Source organism: Spea bombifrons, chromosome 1, assembly GCF_027358695.1.
Source record: "Spea bombifrons isolate aSpeBom1 chromosome 1, aSpeBom1.2.pri, whole genome shotgun sequence".
Classification (NCBI taxonomy): domain Eukaryota; kingdom Metazoa; phylum Chordata; class Amphibia; order Anura; family Pelobatidae; genus Spea; species Spea bombifrons.
In genome coordinates this window covers 100,310,487-100,334,520 of record NC_071087.1, presented here as the reverse complement: position 1 = coordinate 100,334,520, position 24,034 = coordinate 100,310,487, and the positions used below count along the sequence as shown (strand labels likewise).

The window sequence follows — 24,034 nt, the reverse complement described above, 5'->3', positions numbered from 1 at the left end:
CTGTACATATACACACATACACACATACAGACTGTGACACTATAGTATACACACTCACATACACTACTACTACCCCTCCCTCCCCATCTCGTAGAGACCAGTAACACCGCTGCCTATGTTTTGCCATTGTGAATCCGGCACCCTATGCTTTCCTGCGGGGGCACATGGTGTGTCCCATGCATTATGTGACCTTACTGGGAGCCTCACGGCACCCGATACATCATGACCCCACTGGAACACGGAGCCTAGTTGCCATGGCGACCTGCCATCCAGGGTTTGTCAGGCCCTGATCTACATAAATATGTTTTGGAGAGCCAAATGTTCCCTTACATACTACCCTATTTTATTTTTTGTTTTGTAAATAGGTAAAGGAAAGTTGTTTTCTTTTTAAGATACATTTTAGCTTTCTATTGGTTAGGGGTATGAGGTGTTTGGGAATATTTTAAATATTGTTTTTTTTTAAATTATTTTTAATTTTCATTTCTCTGTTCTCACTAATTTGTGGATCTCTCGTTTCTCCTTCTTATCACTCCGAACTCCACTGTTGCGGATTAAACAATGATGTGCTGCCCTGCATTCCTGCTCTCAATATGTGTTATGTCACCCAGCAGATCCTCCTAGACATCTACTGCTTCAATCAGTGGTTCCAGCACTGTCAGCTCGTAGCTGTTTTAAAAACCTTACGCTTGCTTTTGTAGCGAGACCCAAATGTCATATAATTTCAAGCCAAAATAGTAAAAAAAATAAATAAATAAACATAGCGAACATCAAAAGAAACATAGCAAAGCAAACCAAACAAGTTGAAACAAAAAAACTTCACAGAACAAAAACTTGGCAGAGATCATGTTAGTCATGTATGGTAGGAATTATATACTTTGAGTGCACCATATAGAATATATACCTCCCAACATTTCAAATGGCCAAAGAGGAACACTTGTTTTAAAAGGCATAGTAAGAGGCAAGACTGGTGACCAGGCATTACGAAGACATTTTATGTAAATTTGTGGCTTCTAAATAGTTAAGTAATAAGTAACACATTTAGAAAAGCAATAATGTATTTCATTTATGAATTTGCTGCCATATACATACATATATACACATTATTATATGTTTTAGGGTTGTAAAACACTAATACCCTCACACTCAAACGTTTCGAGGGACCGACCCTCCTAAAGATGTATGAATAGTATAGTGGAGAGTGGAAGAATGAAGCATGGTATGACACACTGATGCTAGAGGAACAGCCATTTATTTATTTTTATGAACAGTCATTACTGCCCCAGCTAAGCCCCTTCCAGTTGCTTACCCCCACCTCCCATCTTTTCCAGCAGGTTTAACATGCTTGCTATGCTACAAGACACCTCTGGGTTCAATCATAAACACTGTCTCTAGGGTGGATACATTGGGTGCTGGCCTGTTGAATGAGCTGGGTTTCTAATCCCTAAATTAAAATTTTTGGGGGGGCATTCCTATCTATTTTTTAGCCTTTGGTGAAAAGTACTTATTGCTGTGCGGTATTTTAGTGAAAAATCTCAAGCAACCCAAACTACAAAGCTTTAAAATCACAGCAAGCACTGGAACAAGAATTTATTTACATTTAAGAAGTAACCTAAACTTTTTTTTGAAGACACCAAAACTTACCAGTTCTTACTTACAATGTACTCTGCCCTGATCATTAGAGGAGATGTTAGCGAGATCCTCCAACCAACCCAACCAATTCATTAAACTTAATGCATGTTTAATATTCTTGTTCATCCACCTGTTTTCTGAAAGGAAACAGGCAAATCTGCTTGCTAAAATGGCTTGGTGTATCTTGAAACATACCCGTAAAGCTGTAATTAAGCCATATATATATATTGAATAAACATAAAAAAAACCATGGTAATAAATCTAAAGAAGAAAAAAATCAACAAGCATACTGAGAACAAAATATTTTTATTCTTTCATCAATAAAACTATAGTATACAGTTATTCTCTTCTAAATAAATTATATAATTTCTCTTTTACAAGCATTAAACTAAATCACAAATTTTCAAAGACCATGTATGTACACAACATAAGGCTTTGTTATAAATAGTACATTTTCTTCATTTTTTTTCTAGTAAAGACATTGAAAATATCTTTAAGGAAGCTGTTTTCCATAACACATGTAACTAACGGCAGCATGGGATTATTTTACAACGCAACAAGACTTAGTGATTTATTATTTTGCAGGAAAGAACTATTCCATTGACTTTGCATCTACTGTATTTTTTATTCAGTCTTTGTTTTTCAGCAGGATGACAGATCACAAGTGTTGCTTGCGGCATTAACACCAGGTACATGCAAATGTAGAACTCAAGCAGTCACTGGGTGATAATCACTCCCAAGTCCAAGGTGATTTTCAGCAACGGAAGCAGGAACTTTTACATTGTTAAAAGAGTTCTTCACAGTTCCACAAAATGGAGTGCAACATAATCGGACTTTCCTCGTACTACCAGTTATTCTCCATCGTAGTTGAGGCTGACGGACAATCTGATTCGCATATCCAAGGCAAATGTAATGTCTTTATGTCATGTAGTCCATCCTCAGGGCACAAAATGTTCACACCAACCCCATGAAAGCAGATCCATCTCTCAGATTACCTCATTTTACTAGAAGCAAACAAAATAAATATGTTAGTTTTGCAAAACACAATACAAATAAAAGAAGAGAAAAAAATGCACAGGTGCGAACAGACTGCCCCACAATCTTTATTCTTTATAAATGATAAATGTATTTTACAAGTGTTTTCTTGGCTACAAGACATATGTATAACTTATTATAATAGAAGGTAACTATATTGTTTCTATTAATGATAGGTCAAATGCATAAACCCTTTCTGTCCTGAAAAAGTATATACTTTGTTGGGGGATGCATTAAATGATAAATATTTTATAGATGGATAAAATCCTTGCGTTCAAATGGGGTTAATACTGTCTTTTTCACATTCTAGCCACAAGTAGCTGGTTTAACAGCTACTAACATGATACTAGACTAACATATCAAAGGGAACCAAGAGATTACCCTTACACGTAGAGGACCCCAATGTTTTCATTTGTTCTTTTGCAGGAAAATATACAATGAAAGCACTTATTACTGTAAACTGTAGTATTGGATTAGCACTACTAAGATTGGCAAATATTGAGCACTAGATGGCGCTGTTACGCAACGGCAGCTATAACTAATATATTATTACTTAGAAGAAAATGGAGGACACTGACTATTAAAAGTTCAATCTCTAAAGGGAAACTTTGCATCCAAACATTAAAGAAGCACTATGTATGTGGTACACAGTTGACCAAGTTTCCTAAAACTAGGCATGTAATCCCATAGGCCATGAGAAACATAGCCATACAATGACAACACTGTATGTGACAAGGCTAGTGGCAGTTGCCTATGGCTGGTGCCTATGGGCATACCTGTGAACTCTCAGGGTTTGACCCTGAGCCTCGGGATTTTTGCCCAAATCTCAGGGTGAAGGGGCAGATTCTCAGGGTCATACAGTCTGGAACTGGCTCCTTCCTATTCTGCACTGCTGTGATCATATATAAGACTTCCGGTTGGTGTTTTCGCTACCAGCGTGTTTTGGCTGATATCCCTGCTTTAATGCAGATGACTCAATTAAGTTTATCTTTAAATAATGACAAGTCAAGGTTAACATGAGGCGAGTCACTACAAATAATTAATATGTCAAGTCTCAGGGCCAGCTCCTTTTGACGTTCCCAAGTATGTCTATTGGTGTAATGTCCACTACAAACCCTAAACTTCTTACCATGCCAGTGGGGCAAATAGTGCAATATAAGCATCTATCGGTTTAAACAGTTTTTCCTCCCAAGGTTAATCGGTACCAAATAACCCTGCAATCACAAATGTCATAGCCTTGAAAAACACAAGACTAATGTTGGCAGAGGAAAGCTTTCATTTCCTCCAGATATCTGTATTACACAGCAGTAAAGTCAAAGTACCTCTTGTGTTAGCTTCCCTTGCTTTAGGGTGAAAACATGTAAAGATGCTTTATCTATTGTAAATGAAAATGTGCTTGTGCAACATGTAATCTCACCAGTGGAGCTATCAGGGAAAAAAATGAGACAACCTAAACGATTTGACTAATGTTTTCCTTTTTAACTTCTCTTTTATTTGCTATGCAAACCCGAGTTCGTCCGAGTGAAAAATAAGGAAGGAACTCAACAGCCAACACCCATAATATCCTGGAATACATGCAGACAAAATACAGCAGAAAATGCTGCAGATTAGCAGTAAGGCGGTCGGTTCACGGGGTCTGTGGCATCCCGTTGTGTTGCCTCACAGCTTCAACTATGGTAGAACACTGACAGAAGGGAACACGCAGGAAAATCATAAAATCAAAAGGATAAATAGAGGTTAGCTTGGAGTTACAACGCAAACACTGACAGTTTTACTAACGCAGCATATTCAGAACAGATAGAACAGGACAATGAGAGGGCAGTAGTGTCCCTAAAGCTTGATGCAATCGTATGGTTACAATGCCAAGCCATCAAACAACTTCAAAGGACATTTGGTACTTGTGATTTTAAATCTGTTCATTGTTTAATATAATTGAGCAATAGGCTGTTGATTTTTTGTTGTGAAATGCTAAAATAAGAGAGGGTTTAAAAATATGTTGCCTTTCCTGTCACCACTCCTTCAAGATATACATAGATCGTCTGAAGTCTATTAGTTAAACCTTTAAATTCAAGTATCAGCTGTGTTAAAGCTTTGTCTTATTTTATAGCATTGTTGGATGGTTTTCACATTGTTTTTGGTTAGATCATTTTGCAGGTTGTAGTAAAACACCATCTGAGAGAAAACATCACCCTAAAGTTTGGTGTTTGTTTCATACTGTCAGGGCCATGCTGACCAGACGAAGAAGGCCTGGGACAGCTGTGAATCTTCCCAGTAGTGGCCACGATCAGCAAATACTACGGGATCTTAATGTGGATATAGCTTGGGGGAAAGAAAAGAGAGGCGATAGAAGCCTTTAAATAGTTTAAAAGATTTCACAAAGTACCATCGCTGGAGAAATGTTAGAAGAATAGAGGATCAGAGGTTTTGATATAATTTAAGGCCGATTTACATTTTTAAAGGTTTATGATTTACATTTTAAAAGGTTTTTAAAGGTTTATGAGTATAAGGGGATGATTATAGGAGCATTTGCATACATCTCTTTAATAAATGGCTTAAATATCAAAAGTTATGTGTGTTTACTAATATTTTGGCTGAAGGTCTAATAACCTTCAGTGCAAAAAATATGCAATACTGAAAAAAATCAGAGGGGCAGATACCTATTCACACAAACATAGTTATTCTGAAAACCTGTTTTGGAATGGGAAAGAACTGAAAGAACACATATTTCTTATTTCCCTGTTTCTGCAATTTGACGTGTCAGAAAGATGGAGACGTTGACTGTTCTCACGGTCCGGCAAACAGTGGTAGGCCCTCTAGCTGCCATGTACCAGTAACAATACATTAATGGCTGCCGTTCTGATGACAAATGATGACTGAATCTGGGAAACACCGTTCCCTGATTGTACAAAATATTCACGTTAAACATGTTGCCAGGGCCAGGACAGGCTGTGAAAACGAGAACCCTATAACACTTTACTAGAAACGCAATATGGCAGCATCAAGTCTGCTCTCTTGTTCACATGCATGAGATGGTAGATACTGCACACACCAGTGTGTCATGGACGATGGTATAATAAGACTGTACCTTTCTGATATGTAATGCTTTCTCTAAATCACATTAAAACTTTACTGGGAAATGTGGAAAATATTTTGGACTAGCAATGAGTGAGCCACACAACACATCAATCTACACATACTATGTGTTTGATGAGGACCACAGTTAACGTCTATATTTCCGTGACCAAATTTCACTTCCACTTAAGAATTGAAGCTGGAACGACACAAGGTGCTAACAGACAAATACTTACTAGGTATACATCAAAGACAGACCCATTATCATTTTCCATTTCTATGGTGCTCTGCTCAGATGTCTGGTAGGCACTGTCTTCCAAGGTGAATGTTGAACTTGAAGGTTGACTTCTAGCAACAAGACAATAAAAAATTACAAACATGGCAAGACATCAATAAACCCCCCCCATAAAACATGGCAAGCATCAGATCACTCCCTCATGACCCAATAAAATCCTTTTCATTGTCTACATTATAACGCACACAACTGAGCAAACCAGATTGTTAAAGCCGCACAGAGCCTCAATCATTTTTCTTGAGAGCAAAGAAGCAAATTATTATTTCCTTTTCAGTCCAGATTTTGTATGCGCACCAACAGTACTTAATGTGGAATGTATGAGGAGCCTTTAGACAGGTTGAGGCCCTCAGAAAACCATGGTCTGCCACATTAAGACCCAAGGGCCTTCATTTGGTGCAGAAGAACACTTTAGTATTTGGCTGTGAATGCGTAACAGCCTGCTAATGCTAATGGCTTGGACTGGATAGTGTCCTAATAACCATCATTTTGTTGTAATGCCCTATTGAGCCCAAAGCTCATAACGGCATATTCCCATATTATAAATCTGTACATTTTTATGTGCAGTAGTATGTGCTACCTGTGTGTTACAAAGATTCGTATACTATTAGCAGTTGAGAATAATGGAACTGACTAAGCTTTCTGCATTCAACATAACTACCTGTTATTATTAATAATAATAATAAAATATATTATTTTTCTTTTAATCCGGAGACTTTAAATTACTCTAGTATCTGCTAGTAGCTTAGACTATTTATCACTTTGCTCCAAAGATGAAAGCAAGTCACAAGCCTGTTTAAACCTGTCCGACCTGTTTAAGGAAAAAGAAATCCACTTTAATGCAATATACCTGTAAACAATTAAAAAATACGGGGTGGCAGTCAACCTAGTTTAAATGTTTTGAACAAATTGCACGTTAACGAGGAGGTCAGTTTATCTGAACTTATTTCCAAACCATTGCTAAAGAAACCCTTAACGGCTCAACCGTAAAAAGAAAACAGTGAAAGGTAAAATGAAGGCGTGCAATTCGGTTTTTATTATTTTCCATAATAGGGATTATTTTTTGGAAGCCACATCAAGTAGTTGTCTTTTAACGACAGCCAGAGTTAAAAAAAAAAAAAAGGTGATGGTAAAAGTTGACCAGGGATATTCCATTAGTTGCCGTGGAAATCGCATCAAAACTCGACGAAAATATTCCCCCAAAAAATTGTGAATGCCCTGAAAGTACTGATCACCCGTTTTTTCCGCATATTCTGTTAGGATGACCCTCTTTGAACAAAAATGAATTAATTAGAGGCAATTAAGATATTAAAACTAATCCCCTGTTATTATGTGAACCATATGACTCAAATCTATATAAGACATAGATAATTGAGGATATTCCATATTTAGATTTACTGAACAGATCAGACACTTATCTTACTCTTTTGCTGTCTGTGTTTAGTGTATGTTATTATTTTAAAATAATACTCAAGTCTCAAACATTTATCGAGCATTGAATTAACACAACTTGAATATGCATATGATTTCTACTGTTCTTCTCTTAAGTTCCTTGGTTGTAGAAATACTTTGTATAATGTGGACAGCCTCAGATGGCTGGTTGTCACCGAAGGCAGTGCTGACGTATTTGGTTCAAGAGACTCTACGTAGACCCAGACTCCCATGAAGCAGTTTAAACAACCCATGTTTATTTTGTTAAAGCTTGCACTGGCCGTATTCTGTTTTTAGCATCTATTATAAATTGTATAATCATATCAAAATAACAGTCACCAAAACGTTACAATAGTTTATGAAGTGTTACGTCTTGCTGACGTCTATAATGCAGCTCTCACAACTGAGCCTTGACAGCTGTCTACAGTAGTAGAAAAGCCTGAACAGTAAAGAGAAATCTTTAAAAAAGATCAGTTGCGTACTGTTTCAATTACTGCGGGAAGGCTGCGAGAACACTCACTGATTGAATACAAACTCAGAGTAAACATCACACAATGGCTCTAGCATCAGCAAATGTCACAGGAGCTGGAAAGAATCAATAAAGCCTTCCATCTGTTGTCGCCGTCAAATTGTTTCATATAGTATTTTGTATTAAAAGGTTTGTTTTGTTGTTTCCGTTCTGATTACATACCTAAATACACCTTAACTATTATTTGGTCCTTGGTCTTGTCTAATCCTGAGGGTAGCTGTATGCTTATGCCATGCATGTTTAAATTTCCTCACTTTATTAACCAAGAAAAACTTCTGCCATGAGACCGGTACATCTATCTATCTGTATACGTGTCTTGGAAAACATGGCCGATGTGGTCACTTTAGTAATAAATAACCCGCAGTTCTTCATTGTACAAAATGAAAAATCATATGAAGCGATACTATTTTCTCAGGTTAATAAGGACTGAGAAAATATAGGTACGGGTGACAGCCCTGTGTCTAGTGGTGCGTGAGCTCTATATCCAGGCCCACTAGTGCAAAAAGTAACTAAGAAAAACATGTATGGGTTCAAATGCAATGCAGTCCCACTGATTCAGCTCTTTGGTGAGCAATATAGCCATGAAAACATAGATAGGACTCGCCAAAATTCGGGTAGTTTGACATAGGGGCGGGTTAAGCAATATATGGCCATATAGTGTGACGGAATCCCCAATATTTATGCCTCAGATAGATGCTTTTCAATGGCATTGCTGAATTCTTGCTTGCTTATTATATGTACATATTGTTTATTTCAACAGAACCCCAAAATCTGAACCCTTTTGCAGTCTGCTTTTGTTTTTTTGTGTAGGTTTGACAGCCATGCAAAGCTCTTATATTCATTTCTTAATAGTTAAAGCTACCTCTTGTTTTTGCTTTCGGGCCTGTAAGAATTTTCAGCTACGTTTGGCGTGACCTGCCTTATTTTATGAGAGCACAGCATCTACTTGAAAGCCGTCCGATAGAACACTTCAAAAAAAGTGCTGTAAGACCTTCTCTGTGACATGCCTTTCTTTTATGGAATTAATGAAGTCTCGGAAGGAGTGCGCTGCCAGGCCTGTGTGACACAGACCTTTTCCCTCCCCAAATTATTTTGTGACACACTTTGTCTGGCACATCATATTATATTGTTTCCATGCCAACTGCCAGCAGTTTTTCAAACAGGAGAACGTTTTGTTTCTTGAGTCTTTTTTCCCCCCTAAAGGATTAAGGCTGCAGAGTTAATTTAATTTAGATAATAAGCAGCATCCCTGAGAGAGTGACTGTCAGGTATTCACTAGAAACCAATCCTTGTTTGGAAGTGAACCACGTCTGTATCCCTTGCCACAGATTTACACTGGGTACAGCGTTCTTTATGATGAGGAAACCACATTAAGTAATTTAGTACAGATGTAATTTCGCCTATTTGTTTCATCATTTCCAACTCAAGATGGCAGATCAGAGTTCCACTAAACTTTAGCCTCCAGCTCAGCTCTCTAAATGATGCAGTGACTGAGAGCTTGCCTTGAAAATACAGCGTCCACATCAAAACAAGCAGACCGATCGTTGAGTCCTACATGTTTTAGTCCAAAACAACAGCTACATAATTGTTTTTACGGAATAAAGTACATTGGTGGTACTTAGATACCTACCGGCATTGCTAAATGGGAAATCATGGAAAATATGTATGGTCGTGGCTTTGGCAGGAAGAGCAAACCTTCAGCCATGGGATGTGCAGGGGTAAAGGCCATGCTATATGCACCAATACCTGCCACCAGCCTCGCCAAGGACACTGGTGTCCTTGTACCGACACTTAACCATTCCTGGGGCGGTGTCACATTGCACATTGAGTTGACACCTAGGCTAATAACCCACAGCCCATCATGTGCAGAAAAGAACATTTTTGAATAAACAGTCAGGGCCGGCACTACCTAAAGGCAAGGTAGGCGCAGGCCTAGAGCGCAGATCAATGTGGGGGCACATCCGCGGTGGACTAGACAGGCTGTACAGTCCTCTGCAGAGGTGGCCCCAGGTTTATCCACTGGAGAAGGGGGGCCAGTTGGGAAGATCTTGGTCCCCCTTTCAACCGGACAACAATAAAATGAGCACTAGGTCTGTACAGACCTCTGTCTTACTGCTCCCTTGTGATCCTGCTGGCGCCAGCATATGACGTCATGTACCGGGCAAACCTCCCCCAGGGCGAGCTGCATGAGAGAGATGCTGGGACTTTCTAGGGTAAATGAGCTGCACGTATGTGTCTGGGTATTTTAGTCTGTGTGTGTTTGTATGATAGTGTGTGTCTGCCTGGGTATGTATGCTAGTGCCTGTGTATGTGTGTAGTGTCTGGTTATGCACGTGTGTCTGGGTATGTATGCTAGTGTCTGCCTGTGTATGTTTGTGTGTGTCTGCTTTGACATGTATGTGTATGCTGGGCAAGTCCTATGTGTGCCATCCGATTGCTGGGTAATTCCTATATGTGCAATATAGGTGTAAGGGTTGGCCTTTGAGGTGTGTGACCTGTGATCTATCGCTGCAATGAGGGCGCCATCAATGCAGGGGCGGGTGGGTCATGTGCATGATGGGTGGTATACAAGGGGCAGAGCCAAATGGGTGGCAAAATGAGGTTTTGCCTAGGGTGACAAAAATCTTTTCTCCAGCGCTGTAAACTGTGCTATCATTTTAAGAGCTTCTCTGAGATGCCAGAGATAACCCAGGAAGTACTGTTGGATTTGAGACAGCTATAAGGTGTGCATTTGGTAGAAGCTGATTGGTGCTGGCAGCTTTAAAAAGGGAAGTTAATTTCAGGACGCGGAAGAAAGTATCTGTGTGGCTTCCTCCTTCCCCACTTAATCAAAAACAAAATGCAAATGCAAAAACCGTATGCAGCAGTGATGCATTTGATGATGCCAAGTGCATCGCGGGTAAATGCATAGTCTACATTTATTTAAAAATTAAGTTTAATTTCCATGTATTCTCTAAACCCTAATATTAATCCATTAAGAAATAGATATGTTGATGTAAGTGTCAAAAATACAAATTGCTGTCTATGACGTAATTGCCAGAATTCGGATTAATCTAAAAAAGATTTAGCACAAGTCCAAACAATCTGTAGTCAAAAGCTTGTATGTTAGCAGTGGGACGGGACAAACACCAATCTCTTTACAGGTACATCTATTGCTTGGGGTCCAAATAGCCTTTAGTATATTATGTTCTTGTAAGTTAGGACGTTTATACAAAAACAAGTTACTAGTTAATAGGACATCATGATTGGAATAAATTAAAGCTGTACTGAGGTGTGTAAAGTACAAACAGAACAGATGTAAGCAGATATGAACCGCTTGGCCCATCTAATCTGCCTGCTTTATCTATTCACGTACTCTACAAGCAAAGACATCACAGTCATATGCTACGCACCCAATATAATTCTTTCTCATCAACACCATGTCAAATGTATTTATGTCCATAATATCGTAACCATTATCTAAAAGTATGGTTATTACCTGTTGGAATACCGAATAGTGTCTTCATGATGATACTGATCATCAACATATAATGAAGAAGAGGATATTGTTGTTGCTAAGGAAGCAGCTTCAAATAAGGATGGGGTGCTTGGCACAAGGTCTGGTCGTTGCCTTGAATTTAATGCTGTAAAATAACGTACGTACATTACTCTGGTGTAGTCATACAGGGTCATACCAAAGGTCAAACACCTTATTGCCCCTGGAAGCTAAACTGCTGAATGGTTCGACGTATATTAATAACAACTTCAGAGGAATTCTGATAATATATAGATTCTGATTTCTTGCAATTACCAATTGAACCTAAGTAACAGCTGCCAACACAACAGCCAAGGGCTGTAGGGAACAAGAGAACTCAGGCTGATAATCATTTGGCGTACTTTATATTTAAAGATTCTTCCTAAAAATATATGCCTTGCAGTTATGCTTAATTAATCTGTATTGGCCTTTTCATTTAAATCATTCTATGAATTAATCTTTATTACTTAAAACAAACTGGGGTTTTCAAATGATTGTACAGTTCAGGAGTCACAGACCATATTTAGAAATGAGCCATAGAAAAGGCCCATTAGTAGGAAATACCCCATTATTAGTCTTCAACATTAATAACTGAACTATGGCTCACTGTCTGCTGGATCTGCCAAGCAAACCACAACAAACTTATCACATGCGTGTTCTATACATATAAAAATCTAGTACTGGGAAATGAAAAAATATATATATTTTCTTAGGGAAACAATCATTTTCTATGTTGTAGAGAAATGAATATTTCCATATTTAACCACATTACTGGTGAGCTTTTTAAACAGTGAACATGAAGGTTAAACAGGTCCTATTGTGTTAATGATGGAAAGTTGCTTCATGCTATTTATACCTGGCTAAGTTTAGTAACGTGGAAAATTACACACACAAAGACACACGCACACACACACACATATATATATATATTGTATATATGTGAGTGTATGACTGTAAATTTTCCAATAATCAATTATACATCCACACACACACATGGACAAAAGTATTGGGACAACTGACCATTATCCCCATAGGGACTTTGATTACATTGCATTCTAAATACATAGACATTAATATGTAGTTGGTCCCCCCTTTGCAGCTATGACAGCTTCCATTTCTCTAGGAATTTTTGATTTTTTTGCCCATTAATCCAGAAGAGCATTTGTGAGGTCAATCTCCTTTGCAGTTCATCCCAAAGGTTGGGGTTGAGGGCAGGGCTCTGTCAGCTTTGTGCAATGATGGCAGTCATGCTGAAGTAGAAAAAGGTCTTCCCCAAACTGTTCCCACAAAGCCGTAAGCATAGCGTTCTCCAAAATGTCATGAGACGCTGAAGCATTAAGATTTCCCATCACTGGAAGTAAGGGTCCTAGCCCTAACCCTTACTTTAATTATCTAGAAGTGTGTCCCAATATTTTTGTCCATAGAGTGGTGTACAAATCAAGGTCCATAAAGACATGATTGGGTGAGTTTGGTGTGGAGAAACTTCACTAGCCCAATCTATTAATATCTAATAGGATGTATCTAGTCCTCTATATATAAAATAGAGAAGTAAGTATCTGCATTAAGTCATCTACTTTAGAATATAGCATATATGGGAAACAAACAGGACAAAGATTCCACTTCTGGTTACAGCACAGTGCTGTAAGCAAGTCATAGCTATACTTTGACACCAGCTTTCCCAATTCCCAACATTGTGTAAGCGTTTGCTTAAAGAAAAATTTGAATTAAAGGGCATCACATGTAAAGCCCAGTGCTTGGTTATGCAACAATAAGAGGACTGAATTATGTGACTCTGCATTGAATTTTATCCTGATTCTACTAAGCATGTAGAAGAAACATTCTAAGTATGCTCCCTGATTTGAGGTGCTTTAGACAAAAAAAATAGACTTTTAAAACCATTTTATTTACAGTGAAACTTCTGTAGTCTTAATAGTATGCTCACCTTCTTCATCAAGGCTGGTAAAACTCTGACCCTCAGTAAGTCTTTTGTTCTTCTCTTCAGTCCACTCCTGATTGTTGGGAGACAGTATCTCCTGGGAAGAAGACTTAAGGGCTGGAATTGAATTGCATCGTCTTTTGGAAGGTGAAGACTTTAATGCTGTAAGGGAAAACTAAACATTGAGCACACATTCTGAAATCCATCTCTTACGTCCAAATACATCTACTTTCAAGGTAAAATACTTAAAGGGATTTAACAAAATACAGGAGGGAAGGTAACAAAGCCACTGTGCATTTTCATACCAGCAAAATGAATCTTCTGTTATACTAAAAAACTGCAAGGGACATTTCTGTCTCATAGCATCAGCTAAGCTATGACTAAACCTCACATGTATTGTGTCTGTCATAGCTACATTCAGAGTCCAGATTAATAACTTTAAACACGAATTAACCCATGACATAAAATGTCTGCTTGAAAGGGTGGTCTTTCAGTAAGTCTTGGTAAGCAACTAAAATGTTAGGGGAACAGTGGTTGCTTTGTAATGATTTTTTAAGATGCCATTATACAAACCAGTCATTCTTTATATACATTTTTGAATATTATAATAAAATATATTTTATAATTCTAGCTACGTGGGAAAATACCTGTCAGAAATGCTTCAACCTAAGCTTAAGAAGGTCTTTTTAGTGATTGCTAATGTTTAATATGAGTCAAGACACACAGAAGTTCTTCAGAAAAAAAAAATGAGTCTCTAACTTCCCACATCTCATGTTTTTGTATGTAAGTGTAACCTTTACACAATAGAATGCAATGTGAACCAAGCTAACACAGGTTCACCACATAGCTCATGTCAATGTAGCGTCAACTTGGTAAATGGAATGCTGTCAGCATTAGAGTGTCATTTATTTTATTACTATTTACCTGATGTTTTAACGCAAATAAAGAACAAACCAAACCCACTGAAGTATCACAAGATTGTCTTTTTAACTGTATGTGGGTGCATCCCTTCCATATATCGTTACCTAGGCAAGTAATTCCCATCTCTTAGATTTGTTTGTTTTGAGTGTGTCTTATTTTGTAATGGTTTTAAGATCAATTAAGCTGCAAATATAGATTGCATTGTGGCTTTTAAATAACAATCCCAGTTCTAGATGCAACAATTTGTAAATTTGACGTTTGATTTTATATTCGTTTGAACAGGAACTTTTACACAGACCAAGAATCATAGTTTAAATAACTAATACCAATATTAAACCTTAGATTACTGATACAATATAAATCAACAGAGGTCAAATCTCTGTTGAGTAGGCTGAGACTGGAAAGTTTGAGTGTAGATCTAATGTTCTCATTGACAGTTCCTCAGTCTGCTAAACTAAGCAGTAATGGTAAAATCTTAAGGTTATTTTAAAGACTTATAGCAGTGTCTGTTTAAAAGGGGAACTGTCACCTTTGTAGCTTTTATCATAAAGTATAACTACTTTTTATTTGCCAATCAATAAAAGTCTTTTGAAGTTTGTAAGTTGAAATTCATTATCTGTGTTAGTGGGGGACCCCCTTAGAAGACGCAGGTCCCACAAATAGTTTTTAGTTTAGTTAGTCACTTTTTAAGCCGTATAATGCACGCATCACATGCTTTTCGTACAGAACAGTACCTTGGACTTTTTTAAAGACCCTGGAGTTCATAAACTTCAAAAATCGGTCTGCATAAAAACTTGGTCTGTGTACTGACACTGTGTCCTGGAAAGAAAATAAACAAGCATTCATGTTATAAAACAGCAAATCCCACTAATGCAAATTCCTCCGATAAGCCCATGAGAGCGAACCCCCCCCATGAAATTCTTGTGAAAGTAAATCCTGTTATACAAGATTTTTCCTCTACTCCCCTGGGGGAAGCCTTATTAAAAAAAAAATCCACAGGAAAAATACATAACAAGAAAAAGCATGTTACATTTAGCTCTGTGACTGTCAGTGCCAAGTCCTAATCATGGAGAATAACCTTTACCAACCGGTTTGTGTTTATCTGCATACGGAGACATGGCCTCATTAACCACGCAGGCAGTTTGTGTTATGTATACATTTTTGATACGTGTCATGGGATAAAGAAATTCACCTTCTGAATGATTTAAATATGCTTTATCCAGGGCTATCCATGCTATTCTTGGGACAGAAGCTGACTGGGGTTGGCCGCTCAAATATAAAGTCAGTAAGTTAAACTGCAGCTCTTGTTTTAGTGAATAAATCCCTCTGGGTTACATCTCTGTCTCTAATTAAACGTGTGTGTGTGTCTGCACACAAAAATATTTGCTTTACGCCTGCTAATTGTTTTGGCGAGGTATTCATTTAAAAAACATGCTTCTAGTGGTTAAATAATAATAATAGTAAGGAAGAACTCTTGTGAACGGTCAGTTGTTGTTTTATTGCAGGTGTGGCAAGAACAAATGTTTACTGTTGTTCTGCCAATTATCTTCTCACAATTATCTCCATTGAGAATATCTCACTCCCTGAGTCTCAATTCGCCATCGGGTTTACAGCTATGGGTTTATTAATTGTGTTCTCCTCCCTTGACATACATGGACAGTTTCCTATACTGTGGTCTGTGTTGGGTGTTACCCTGTCAAGAAGAACGGATATTAATCTGCGTTATGGATGGGGTGTTTCAAATAGAATACCTTTATTAGAATGTTGCTCCTCTACATATTTTTTCTATTACCACAAGCATCCACCTAGACCCCACAATAGAAACAACTGCATACAAAATATCATGAAAAGTACCATATCAGCTAAACCATGAAAAGATCCGCTCTTAGTTGTCCTTGGTATCTAATAAAGTAAATCCGTGATTACAGGAACAAAGGGAGTATAGGTCAATTGAACTTTATGAGTAATCCCTAGTATAAGCGGGAAATGCTCCCCCGTCGGATCTTACCCTGGGTTAGGGCATTAACCTGTTTGGCGTCCCATCAAGGCTCGAGCCAGATCTATTTGTTTATATACCATATTGGCTAGAAAGAAGGCCTTACACAAAAACCAAAGGACGTTTTAGGCCCCAGGTCTAAATATATTTACCAAATATCAATAAAATAGACATAGGTAAGCTAACATTATAAGCTTCCGTTTACATTGATTTCTTAATGAATTAACCTTGTTGATATTTGTTACCTGATGTCGAAGAAGGTTGGTAAAAAATAAAATAAAAATAAGGGCCTTCTAAAAATCGGGAGAGAATATGAGTAAAATGCACATTTGTAGAAACATACGGAACACTGTTGAGAACACAAAGAGCCATATTCTTCTCCAATATATATTCTTGATTCACTATAGACGGCAGACTGTAGCCTCACTGTAGCCTCGCTGTTTATTTAGGCACTTCTTCAGGAGGTATGTTTGGGCCTCCAACTACATTGAAAGCTTTGTAAGTGAACTAATGAGGCTGAATTACTGTATATGTCTTCTTAAAAATAGCACTGCATTTAAATAAATATTGGTCACTTTTTAGTTTACCCAGACATTTAATGTCGCATTTAAATTATAATAGTAATTAATTCCAAGAACATGTACTGAAATACCTGGAATTAAACAAAATATGACACACATACACCTATGAAACCAAGCAACATAATTCAGAATCCTCATAAAACTTAAATAAAAATAGGGACTCACCCCATCGTAAACCAGAGCTTTCCAGGAATGCTCTAACTTCTTTATCAACCTAATGATAAATAACATTAATGTCAGATGGATCAGAAGAGTCTATATGTCTTGTTGGAGGGCATATGCAAGTCTGTCATTTATCTCCTTTTCTTACCTGTAAGACTGCAATATGTCAATAATACCCATGAAAAGAAGCAACCTTTCTCCCTTGTGGTTTTTTGCAGGAATGCCTCCCATTCTGTTGAAAAAGTATTATAAAACAAAGGGAAACAATATTAGTGGTTCACTTTACTTTGTAAAGGAGCAATACAATATTTATGTAAAAAGCAGCTCAAGGGCCAAGTTGTAAGTATGGATCAATCACCACGGAATCCAGCAAAACTTTCCCACCATTATTGGGCCAGTACAACTTTTGAGGAGTCGTACAAAAGTTAAAAGAGGGTGTATTTGATTTTTTTACACAACTGTATGTGTATAATATATATATATATATATACCACAAAAATACAGAAAATAAAGAAATGGAAACACACCCTAAAAAGCATGCACATTCAGATTCCAGGTTGCTGCTGAAATGACCAACATATACACACAACAAAGCAAGAGATCAGAACACACCCAACAAATACTACCGTGTTTAAAAGCATCTGTCTGAGGCATAAATATTGGGAATTTCGTCACACTAAATGGCCATATATTGCTTAGCCCACCACTCTTGCAACTTAAAGCCCCCTCTGGACATCATTATTTGAGCACCATAGTGCATGAGAGTCTCATTGGGTTTAAATGGGGTGCAGTGATGGGATTCGCAATATTATGTGACGGAATCCCCAATATTTTTGTCTCAGATAGGTGCATTTAAAAAAGTTTTTGCTAGGTGTATAATGATCTCTTGCTTTGTTGTGATGCATGCTAATGTATATTTCTGTTATGCTGAGCTAAGTTCCTCTATGTTTCAGATGCTGAGATTTTATAATAACAAACCACTATGTTTTTCCTGTCTGGTGACTAGTCCACTTCCCCCAGTGAATACTATAGATTTGAGGTTAATACTAACGTGCTCTCCTTAACGAGAGAGTCGACCTTCTTCCCCGGGCCTTGTATGGATTCCAGTGCGGTGGAATACAGAACTTTTTGAACAGAAGGACGCTTGTTGTCTATGGAGTAATGTGACGTTTCGCCTTCCTTCTCTTTGGCTGCGTGATCCAGGACATGGACCCCCAGAAGCAGGCTGTAATCCATTATTTTGAAGCTCTCTAACACCTGTTGAAAAGAATCTTACTTTAATGCCTAAACAGAGACACATACTTTGTTGGCAGATAAATACCAATCACACCATCTAGTCTGTTTCCTCTTGTAAAAACCCTACACTTTATTTGGTCCTTGATCTCTTCTTTACACTCCATATATTACTGGGACGTTTACGGTAAATGTATAGCTATGTCTACAACAGCATGGAGATGTAAAATGTCAAACACTTCACTGCAGTGGATAATACAGATTGTCAACTCAGTACATTCAGCAGTCTTATACTAACAGAGCTGGGACATATTCAACATTTCTTAACTTAAAATAGTAATAATAAAACAATCCTAAGCCCTGCCACTAGGGAAGAATGCATTAGGAACCCAAATGGCTATGCATGCATGTGCGGCGGATAGAAGGTAGTAAGTGGTGCCAACTTCTTTAACAGAGAAACAAGGATACAGTATATTTCGATTTTTGCATTTTTAGAAAAACGTTCAATAATCCACCTTGGCACATAGTGGGTTCTCTGGTACCAAAATTAGCACTACTTTATCTAATAAGATTTTGGGAAATATATCACCAGAGTTGACTGCCACTGTGAGACTACCTGCATATTATAGTTCATTCAAATGTCAGACGTGAAGAGCGGTGCACAAAAAAAGGGCTTTCACGTTCTTGGGAATGTGGGTCTTTAAAGCGACTTGTGAGTTGGTGAACTGGTACAAACCACCTTCTGACCTTAAGACAGTTACTTTGAAAACAGAGCTCTTAAGTGGAAAACAAAATAAAAAAAACGCTAGTAAAAAGGTTATAAATTAAGCTAAGGTATGCAGTCTAATTAAACAAGAATCAGATTTAATGAATCTGAGTAATGGAAAGCACAAACACTAGTTTGAACAAGTTCATTAACCACTTGTCCAGCCTCATAATTGATATAAATTAAAAACAATTTTGGTTTAAATGTCTATTTGAAGAGTAAGAAAGTTTGAAGCCTAGAGCCATAAAATGTTTAGTCCATGTTTGTTACAATTAGAGGAGATCACGCGGTCTAAGCAGTCATTATGTTTTTAGTTCGCTATGTAGCTAAAATAAGTTTGCCACTGCAAATTTTACATAAGTCAAAATTAAGGATTTGGCAAATCTTAACTAAAATTCTATATTCAGGGGCGAAAAAAGATCAAATTATTTTAGCAATACTTTAATGACTGCATGATACAGTCAAGTATAAATTTCATATACACGTTATTTTGAATGTTTTTGTTTTGGCCTGAATACTCCTATCTCAATCTTCTATCACCTAACAGTCAACAAATCTCAAAGAGACCACCTGAGGTAGGTTGTGGCCCAGGACTAGGAAATGATAGTCTTTATAAATCTTGTCATAGACATGGGTGTAGTTGGCACTAGTAATGCTTTGCATATGCGGTTCCAACATCCAGGTCACAACCTAAGGTCAGGAATGGCCAATAATATAAATGCACTGATGCAGGTGACAAATTTATAGTAGGGTCACCATATCTACCACTTGTAGGGGGAGGAAACCCCAGATTGAGGCTTTTTGTCCCAATATAATCATAAAGTTCAATTATATTTCAAATTAAGCTGGTATTTACTGTCATAAAATACATATACCCTAACCAATATTGTTATAAAACCCTCCAACAAACATTTTATTTTATTATTATCTTGATGTTACTATAATTGAATAAAACATGTCTCTGGATTTTACATAACTACCATATTTTAAAAACACATTCAGGGGGAATTAGATGGCAGTCGTGAAATTTGGGTACAGGATATAGGCAGAGACCCAATGATGATTTGTCGCAACGAGAAATAATAAGCTATTCCGTGTTTGGACCTAAGCATAACAGCATGGCAATAATTGCCCTACATTTACCCAGCTGGAAAAAACAGCAAAGTCCCTTTTTCCATGTAACGTATCAGCTGGTATTTCCTTGAGCATTCACAGAAATTCACAGCCAAAAACGATGAGGCTCTTTTTAAAGGTCTCCATGTCCCCGTCACTTTGAATCATAATACACGTTTGTCTGTCTGGCTTCCAGTGTAGGTACTTAGAGTTAATAGAAACCACAGAGGTCGTCACAAGAGCCCCCTGGATAAACATTTGCTATTCAAATTCAATGTAGGCATTCAAATATAAAGCCGGCATGCACATTTCCCTTTTATTTTCATACAGCAGGGACATGTGGTTACTGGGCCATCTTCTGCTTGTCCACAATGATGTTTGTTATTAATGGAAGCGTGAAAGAACAGCTTCATGGCACTGTCTACATACGTCCCAGAGAGGATAATGTTTGAACATATTCATAGAAGAAGACAAACAAGCAAATAAAAATAAAAGAACACCTGAGCATAATGTATTAGATGTACAGATGTATACCAAAACATGTGAAGTAGGGCCATCAAACGTGCTGTCATAAGTCTATGTGACTCTCCATGTTGTCCTTTACATGTGCCGGATCACTGCTGGTATCTTCTCAAGGAAAATTACTTGGTTTGCTACCAATAGTTTATTGCTGAGAAATACTACTAGTTGTTTAGATTGGGAGTACTTAGCCTTTATTATATTGAATGCAGGTACAACAAATTGGTAAGAAAATGCAGTCCTTGGGCATTCCACTACCACAATATCATCTAAATAATGATGAAGGTTTAGACAGGAGATGCCCCTTTATATATGTATGTATATTTATGTGAGAATAGCATAATTGCAAAAAAACATTAACTGCATACATTTAGATCATACCCCTAGCTATATTTTATTTTGATCTTACTGTATGAACAATTAGGTTTAAGCAGACTATTTAGTTGGCCAAAGTGAACACTAAGCAGAAGGACTAATGGTTTCATTTAAGCTCTTTGGTACTGTGATTAAGCACATTTCATTTTTTAACCTGTTAGAAACACAGGATTTAATGAGAAATATATTTACTTAAGATGGTAGCACATCTAGTAGTGAACCCACTTGATGATTAGTTAATAATTTTTTTTTGTGACCAGTAAACAGCTGCCCTTTGACAGCAAATGCAATTAAAAGTAATGAATGCTGAGCCTCTAAACTTGCTTTGTAAGCACAAATGTTAATTATTTCATTAATCTAGACTTAAGCAGCGTTATAGATAATGGTGTTTTTTTTTTTTCTTCTCTTGAACTTGATATAAACTACATGAATAATACCGTACAAGGAATCTGAAGTGGAAATGCTAAACACAGAACCAAACGTATGGCACATAATGATGACAAAATTGCTAAATAAAAAATGTGCCAAACGATGAACATGCTTTATGAAGAAGGAAAAAAAAAAGACACATTAAATCCGTTTTCCTTATTATAAAGAATGTGCTGGCAGATAAGAGCTAAGATGGGCTATCTGGTCTGGCCATTTTCCCACCTGCTATAAACCCCAAACCTTACATAGTCTACGGCCTTGTTTTGTATTGAAGACATTGTGGCATGTGGTTCACTAGTCTTTAAGATAAGTGGTTTTAATATATAATCTTTATTGGTGAGGCTATACGGGTCTCACTCTCTAGGCTTTCTCTTTAATACATAAAACGGACTCTTTTGCTCATTCTGTTAGTGTATGTAAAGCTTATTTTCAACATTTATATGCAGTACATGTCAATATTTGAACAACAGTTGGTTGGTTCAACAATGAATTACATTCTATTTGACTTTTGCTGCAAAATAATCTGTAAATTACTGACCCTAGGTAAGTCACGTACTAAGAACGGTAAAAAAAAGCTGCATTTGCATGTCAACAGACCAGGGGAAGAAAGCTCTGTTCTCATCACAGTAAACGCAGCTGGACATGAGATCACCAGTAGAACATGCACAAGACAGCATCAGTTACTATCCTGCTGCCAAGGGCACTGTCACAACAATAGGGAGCATTTTTATTATTTATAATGACGCTTGGCACACATGCTATTTGGCTCAAAGGCCTATTATGCTATTGTGTACCAATGCATACATTATCGGTCTGGCCACACAGACAAAACAAATATCATATTTGGTCTTTTCATATTGTAAGTCCTAGTGTTAGCATGAATTGTCAGTCACTGGTTTGGAGTCTCAATCTACTTTGGTAAACCTTATTCCACACCCACAGGTTAATTTATGTCAGAAAGACAGCGATTAACAGGAATATTTTAAACGCCGTAAATGACCGTAGTGGGGAACCAACTGTAGAGGATGAAGCAGACAATAACACTTCACCAGTAGGAAGAGTTTGTGCATTAAACAGTACTAGGAATGGAGTTCTAACATTAGTATTTAAATGTTTCTATTACATCACCCATCTCTTTCTCTCTCTATCTTTCTCTCAAGCTATACCTCGCCGAGCTTCATGCAAATATAAAGTTAACCATTAAGGAACAATCAAACAAAAAGCAAATGTGAATTTGTTTACAAATGACCCATGCCAACATTGAAAGGGCTTTCTATCAAGTTTCTGGCATAACTGTTGCCGCTCCCTTTCTAAGCAGGAGCCCAGTCAGACCAATGACATGGGAAGATTGCACTAGGAACTCCCGACTGCATGCTCCCAATACCTGTCTGCATGGAGAGAACCAGTAGAGTTGGCTAACTGGTCCAGAGAAGAAAGGGCAGATTGTTTCACTGATATGATATGACTGGTCTTTAAAAATACATTTGTGGGTGTGAGCGATAAGCAAACTTACTATATATCAAACTACGCATTGTGCATATGTATTGACACAAGCTCAGACTTTAATAAAACCTAGAGCTCCACATGTGGAGGAACTCAACTGAGCCACACTGGGGACATGTTCTAGATTAGTTCAGCTGCTGCCTCCAGGTAATCAGCAGGAATGTTTCATTGGTTGCTATGGTTCTAAGACCACTTTTTCAATATTGGTGCCATCACTTTTTGAGCCTACCTCCCTATGTTTGTATACTGTCATTTTGTAGTAAGCCCCATATAGTAATAAATGCATGTCTTATTGATCTTTATATTCTGATGATATTTGGAATATGTGGTTATTTATAAAGTGCTATCCTGGGACCAACTGGTAAAAGTACAGCAATCACCAGAGCATTCTTTCATCCTGAATTGGTTTACATTGAACCCCTAGTGAATATATGATCCAGCGCTGATCACAAAATTAGAATGATGGGCATTAGTTAATTTCTTACTTACCCTGCAGTCCCTCTGTAGTGTTTTCATTAACGAGCTGTATGTATCAGGATCGAAATATAATCCTTCGTGCATGTCTTGAAGAAAATCCAAATCCTTGTATGTGGGACAGGACTTCTCACGTTCCTTTCGAGACGCCCGGCGCTTGTACGTTGATCCTTTCAGGTCATATTTATAATGCATCTTCAGTGATCTCGGCAAAACATTGTTCATTACAACAAGTCTAATGTTTGTTCCTCCTGACTGAAGGCAGTAAAGTCCATAAAATTTGGGTAAAAGTGTCCAAGGATTTTGATTTAAATTCTAGAAAAAAAAAAACAACCAAGACATGAAATTCACTCTCTAGTATGTAAAGCAAATACACCTTGACTATCTTAATTCTTTAGTTAAATCACATAAGAACAATACAAAACCTTTAAAGACATTTTTTAGTTTCTATAGCAACAGCCTACCAAAGGTTTTTTTGTGGCCCCTGGGAAACAAATGCTGCCAGCAATAATTTCAAATGCGCA

At 37.5% G+C, this 24,034-nt stretch overlaps 1 protein-coding gene across 1 annotated transcript in view; it reads right to left on the bottom strand.

Moving 5' to 3' along the window:
- Nucleotides 1-1,918: 1,918 nt before the first annotated feature.
- The window catches only part of PIP5K1B (phosphatidylinositol-4-phosphate 5-kinase type 1 beta), a 70,299-nt gene continuing 48,183 nt past the window's right edge, over nt 1,919-24,034 (bottom strand). The window contains exons 7-15 of the mRNA XM_053466489.1: nt 23,526-23,825; nt 18,150-18,355; nt 17,247-17,330; nt 17,102-17,150; nt 15,094-15,178; nt 13,445-13,600; nt 11,467-11,611; nt 5,973-6,084; nt 1,919-2,633 (exon numbers count right to left, since the gene is read on the bottom strand). Coding sequence (XP_053322464.1) covers nt 2,631-2,633; nt 5,973-6,084; nt 11,467-11,611; nt 13,445-13,600; nt 15,094-15,178; nt 17,102-17,150; nt 17,247-17,330; nt 18,150-18,355; nt 23,526-23,825 — 1,140 coding nt within the window. The 3' untranslated portion in view covers nt 1,919-2,630. The remainder of the gene's footprint in view (nt 2,634-5,972; nt 6,085-11,466; nt 11,612-13,444; nt 13,601-15,093; nt 15,179-17,101; nt 17,151-17,246; nt 17,331-18,149; nt 18,356-23,525; nt 23,826-24,034) is intronic.